This window comes from Osmia lignaria, chromosome 14, assembly GCF_051020975.1.
Source record: "Osmia lignaria lignaria isolate PbOS001 chromosome 14, iyOsmLign1, whole genome shotgun sequence".
In the NCBI taxonomy this organism is placed as follows: domain Eukaryota; kingdom Metazoa; phylum Arthropoda; class Insecta; order Hymenoptera; family Megachilidae; genus Osmia; species Osmia lignaria.
In genome coordinates, this window is record NC_135045.1 from 1,180,226 (window position 1) to 1,184,951 (window position 4,726).

The window sequence follows — 4,726 nt, forward strand, 5'->3', positions numbered from 1 at the left end:
GTCTTAATTAAAACTTTTAATCAACTGTATGAACATTTTTCCTATGTATTTGAAAATACATTGCCTCGAAAATATCAAAAAGTTCCTTATTTTGCCAAAAAATAAAATTCTTAATTTTGTTAGTTCCACCTTTTCACCGCTAGATGGACGCCAATTTTTTGGTCCATAAAATGCCTACCCGCGGTTCAGCGCGCGCTCTAATTCAAAAACAAAGCCTTAACCAACATTTTGGCAAAGGAAAGTTGTTAAAAATCACCTCAGCAATCATCTCTCCAGGGGATTCGATCTAATTCTGGGACGTCTTAAACGTTTACTTTTGCGAAACTCATGTTGCTGCGCAGTGAACGGAAACTTTGATTTTTAATAAAAATATCAAGTCTTATCTTTTGAATCTGTTCTGAAACAATTTATTTATAGACTAAACCACGCATTACTTATGCTTTATGCGTAACAGTTACATTAGAAAGTATTGACTGGTCCAGAAGTTCCGTTACTACTTGAAACATTTTTTAACGATATATAAAATATGACCAACAACTGAAACGCCTGCGATACAAAAGGACTTTGTGGAGGGTAGACGAATTCTGCGATATTTTAGAAAAAAATGTAAAATCTGTCAATGAAATCTTCAGCATCTTAAAATAAATATTTTAAAAGAACAACCTTCGTGTTTCATATTCTTGATCCGAGCAAAGTTCACAGTCGAATACTTTGAAAGGCAATTAAAAATTGTCTTAAGTAAATTCACCTCGTCTACGGCAATTTTTTTTTTGTATTTTATTAGCAGCATGGCAAAGAATCTCGACTGAGAAATAGCGACTTGTAGCAAAAACTCGGTCCGTTTTGACCTAATTTCGTAGACTTCTTGCTGGATCCTCAAATTGTCCCCATAACTTGTTTCATTAGTTACTAATTAGGCGACACGAATACGAACTGTACAAGAAAATTCAGTGATTATGGTACAGGTTGTAAACTATGAAATTCACGTGGAATAGAACGGGACTCGCAATGGGGTCTATTGCAACTGTCATCGCCGACAATGGCGAAGAAATATTGTGAATCATGATTTACGACGTTTCGTCGAGTAGCTAGCTGCTCTTTTGTTAACTTAAAAATTACTTTCAACTAGACAGTTTCTGATAGTTAAACACGAATACAGTTAGAAAATATCGTTTGTTCTACTTGCCAGTTTACCCCATGAATAACGTTGCTTCTTCTACATCAGATATACAGTGAAGAGCAGGAGAATCAATAATATTCCATCGTATACGTTACACTTGAACATTTTTTTATCATTCGAACCTGCTGCCTTTGATTTCCAATAAGATCATCGTTTCGACGCGCCAAAAGAATTACAAAGAACGTTTTCCCACAATATTATCGAATATTTGCGAAATCCATAAACGTTTTATTTGCCCGGAAAAAAGAGACGATTAGCGAGGACGAGCAAGTGAATTCCAGCAAGAGAACATTGTGTGACCTACGTTAAACAACATTACTAGTCGCGACAGAAATCTGTTAATTTCAGGATTATTACCAAAATTCAATATTTTCTTCTTTCGATCAAATAGCAGAAAATGTTCACGTTAACGTAGATTTAAAGATTTCATTTTAAAGTCAAATTTATACTTACACAATTAATAAGTACTTGGTGCTATTTAAAATATAATGGCATTTAAATTCACGTAATTGGTGGTATTTAAAATGAATTTTTATTTACTACGGAAAAGTTCAGAAGAATTCTTCTCCATTTCTAAGATAACAGAATTCTTCCCATTAATATTTTCAACGGTATTCATACCTTTATCACATTTTTTACATTTGTTGAAAAATCTGAATTTCTCGAAAACACTTCATAGGAAGAAATTATTATTATTATATTATCGTTAATATCAACTTTGGATGCAATTTTGGAGTAGCTAGTTACTATGAAAGAAATGTGTTCCGATTAATAGGTCAATCATTACGGATAACCATAGTCATCGAAGTCTACATCTCGAACGACCTAGTCCAGCATCTTCGTCTCTTCCTCTTTCACCGTGTTGCCCCCCAGTCGACCAACGGAAGTCATGATTTTACAGCTTCGCAGCTTTCGTGGTGGGGCAGGTAAAGAAAATCGAGGTTCTGGTCCTCTTCGTGGCTGCTTTGGTCGTTGGTTGATCAGTTTTTGGTTCGCAGTTTCTCGTTCATCATCTGCTCCTCTTGGACACCTTCCAAGGAACTTTGCTGGAAAACGGAAGTTGTGTTGAGGAAGAGGAAGAAAATTCGTTTTCTAAATAAAAATTGCTTTCACGTATTTCCTGAAAAAACAAGGTAAGTCCAGTTTAGTGTTTTGTCCAGAAAATAATTGATTTTTATTAACTCTTGGATGCCAAACCAGTGTACCATTTAGAGTATAAATTTAATTTTATATTTTTAATCATTCGATTCGTCAATTTTCCTCTGCGTTTCAGATCTTATCGAAAATTCGAAGATGTCGAATCTCATGCGTCTGGTAGTGAACAACTACCACGAAATCTTGGAAACGAACAAAGGTAACTGCATAAATAAATCACTCGTGCAAATCGAATTTCTTCTAATTTGCACAAACACAAAACGGGACCATTTTTAACGTGAATTCAAAACTTGGTCACTGATAATTTATACAATATTCATAGACGAAAAGGTATTTGTCATCCACCGTGTACGTCTCTTTTGAAGAGTTCTTTTTATTGAAAATCTACTTAACGAAATTTGTTAGTGAAAGGCTGGCACAAGTAACCAGACACCATTCATCGATTTTATAGAAATCAATGTAGACTCATGGGCAATGATGGGGTCACCTGGTCCCATGCTATGCATCGTGGGGACGTACTTGGCATTCGTTTTGAAAGTTGGACCGAAAATGATGGAAAAGAGACCAGCCTTCCAATTAAACTCCTTGTTGATCATTTACAATGCGTTCCTAGTTATCTTCAGTATCTGGATGAGCGCTGTGGTATGATATCGCTACAATTTTAAACAATTTTAAACAATTTTAAAGGGATGGTACACAATCAGAGATGAATCATTTTTTTTTTTCAGCCGGCAATCTACCCCGGTTTGAAACGTTTGCTCTTCTCACCAAAATGCAGTAATTCGAATCGAGTTCATAGAGACACGCAGGTAGAAGCAGCGGTAAGTTTACAAGTACACGGAGTCTTAATTGCACGGTGCAAATAATATTCTCTTCATTTTGCGTTAACCAGTTGGCAAATTTGGCATGGTGGTATTTTGTAGCGAAGATCATTGAACTTCTAGACACGGTGAGTGATTGAAAAGGATGGTCATCGATGGATTATTATTCTGTCATTTCAATATTAATTTTTCTTTTTTTAAGATATTCTTCGTTCTCCGAAAAAAGCAAAACCAGGTCACTTTTCTTCACGTCTACCATCACACCATGACATCCGTGTTCTCGTGGTGCTACCTTAAATTCTTACCTGGAGAACAGGGTGCTATACTCGGTTTCCTAAATTCTACCGTGCACATCGTTATGTACGCGTATTACCTGATCGCAGCCCTGGGACCGGAGTACCGGAAGTACCTGTGGTGGAAGAAGTACATGACTGGAATTCAACTGGTACGGAAGTTTCTTTATTAAATCTTAAATGGAATTTAGATTTTTATAATAAATATAAATTCTTTGTACCAGACGCAATTCGCCCTTATGTTTGGCTATCTGACGATGATCCTCGTGATGGACTGTAAACTGCCTAAGGCGCTCACTTACTTCTTCATTACCAATGTGGTAATCTTTATCTACCTCTTCAGCGACTTCTACCGAAAGGCTTACAAGAAGAAACAACTTTAATATTCTTCGATTCAATAATTTCCTATCAATCTTCACCGACTTTCTGAACTTAACAGTACGTTAAATAATATGGAAGTGACCGACATCTGCCAAAAGAAGAAACGTAAAATATTTAGAAACTGGTTAAACTTGTCAAACAATTTTATTAATAGAAAAGTGGTAGATGGAATCAATAAGAGAAGCAAAGAAGAGAAGAAGGTAACTTGAAGAACGTGTTCAAGAAACGACCTGATCGTCCCAATTAGGAAGAGATCGGGTTTCAACTTCGTGGGAGATGGTTTCAGTGCATTGGGCACAAAATCTGGAGACGTAACGGGGTCTTTCAAAATGTGGGTCAACAGGTCCAGCGGTAACACGTTGTTTGAAGAGAGACAAGTCGAACCAACGGAAAAGGACAGAAAAAGAAGTGTCTTGACCAGACCCAAATTGCTCGAGGCTGTAGTCACTACAAGAAGTGGGCTACGACCGAAAAATAAAAAGTAGAAGAAAAGAAGAACCCGGATATTGCCATCGGGCTTCGATGGCACTAAAGAACGGCACTGTTTCTTCGTCAACAAACGACCCAATCTTTTACAAACGTAAACCTGTTTCAGTGTAATATTTAATTTTTCGGTAGATTGTGTTTCTTTCACTTAATAGAATTATTTATAAATTGTAAATTACGTCGATTTGTTCGAAAAGTTCAATACTAACTCATAGACAACTCAATATGCCCGCGTGGATATAAGTTGCTCCAGAGTTAAATATTCGAACATATCGGATAACGTTTTGTAGTATTTTGAACGAATCGACGAATTTCATAACAAAACACATACATCTGACACGTTCGACGTCGCGTAACTGGGATTGAAACACTACTGTCGATCGTGACACTTGTATTTTGCAATTAAGATA

General features: G+C 36.4%; 1 protein-coding gene across 1 annotated transcript; it reads left to right on the forward strand.

Moving 5' to 3' along the window:
- Positions 1-2,136: 2,136 nt before the first annotated feature.
- Positions 2,137-3,832, forward strand: bond (elongation of very long chain fatty acid james bond protein). The gene is made up of 7 exons (XM_034335222.2): positions 2,137-2,313; positions 2,454-2,534; positions 2,787-2,977; positions 3,064-3,156; positions 3,228-3,284; positions 3,359-3,601; positions 3,674-3,832. The coding sequence occupies exons 2-7, from the start codon at positions 2,474-2,476 to the stop codon at positions 3,830-3,832; spliced, it is 804 nt and encodes a 267-aa protein (XP_034191113.2). The 5' UTR covers positions 2,137-2,313; positions 2,454-2,473.
- Positions 3,833-4,726: the final 894 nt, after the last annotated feature.

Bases quoted from the DNA above. Each gene is read 5' to 3' on its own strand.
- bond (XM_034335222.2), top strand. From the start codon at position 2,474: ATGTCGAATCTCATGCGTCTGGTAGTGAACAACTACCACGAAATCTTG. The intron at 3,285-3,358 runs GTGAGTGATTGA...TCTTTTTTTAAG, and splicing joins TCATTGAACTTCTAGACACG to ATATTCTTCGTTCTCCGAAA. The intron at 3,602-3,673 runs GTACGGAAGTTT...TCTTTGTACCAG, and splicing joins ACATGACTGGAATTCAACTG to ACGCAATTCGCCCTTATGTT.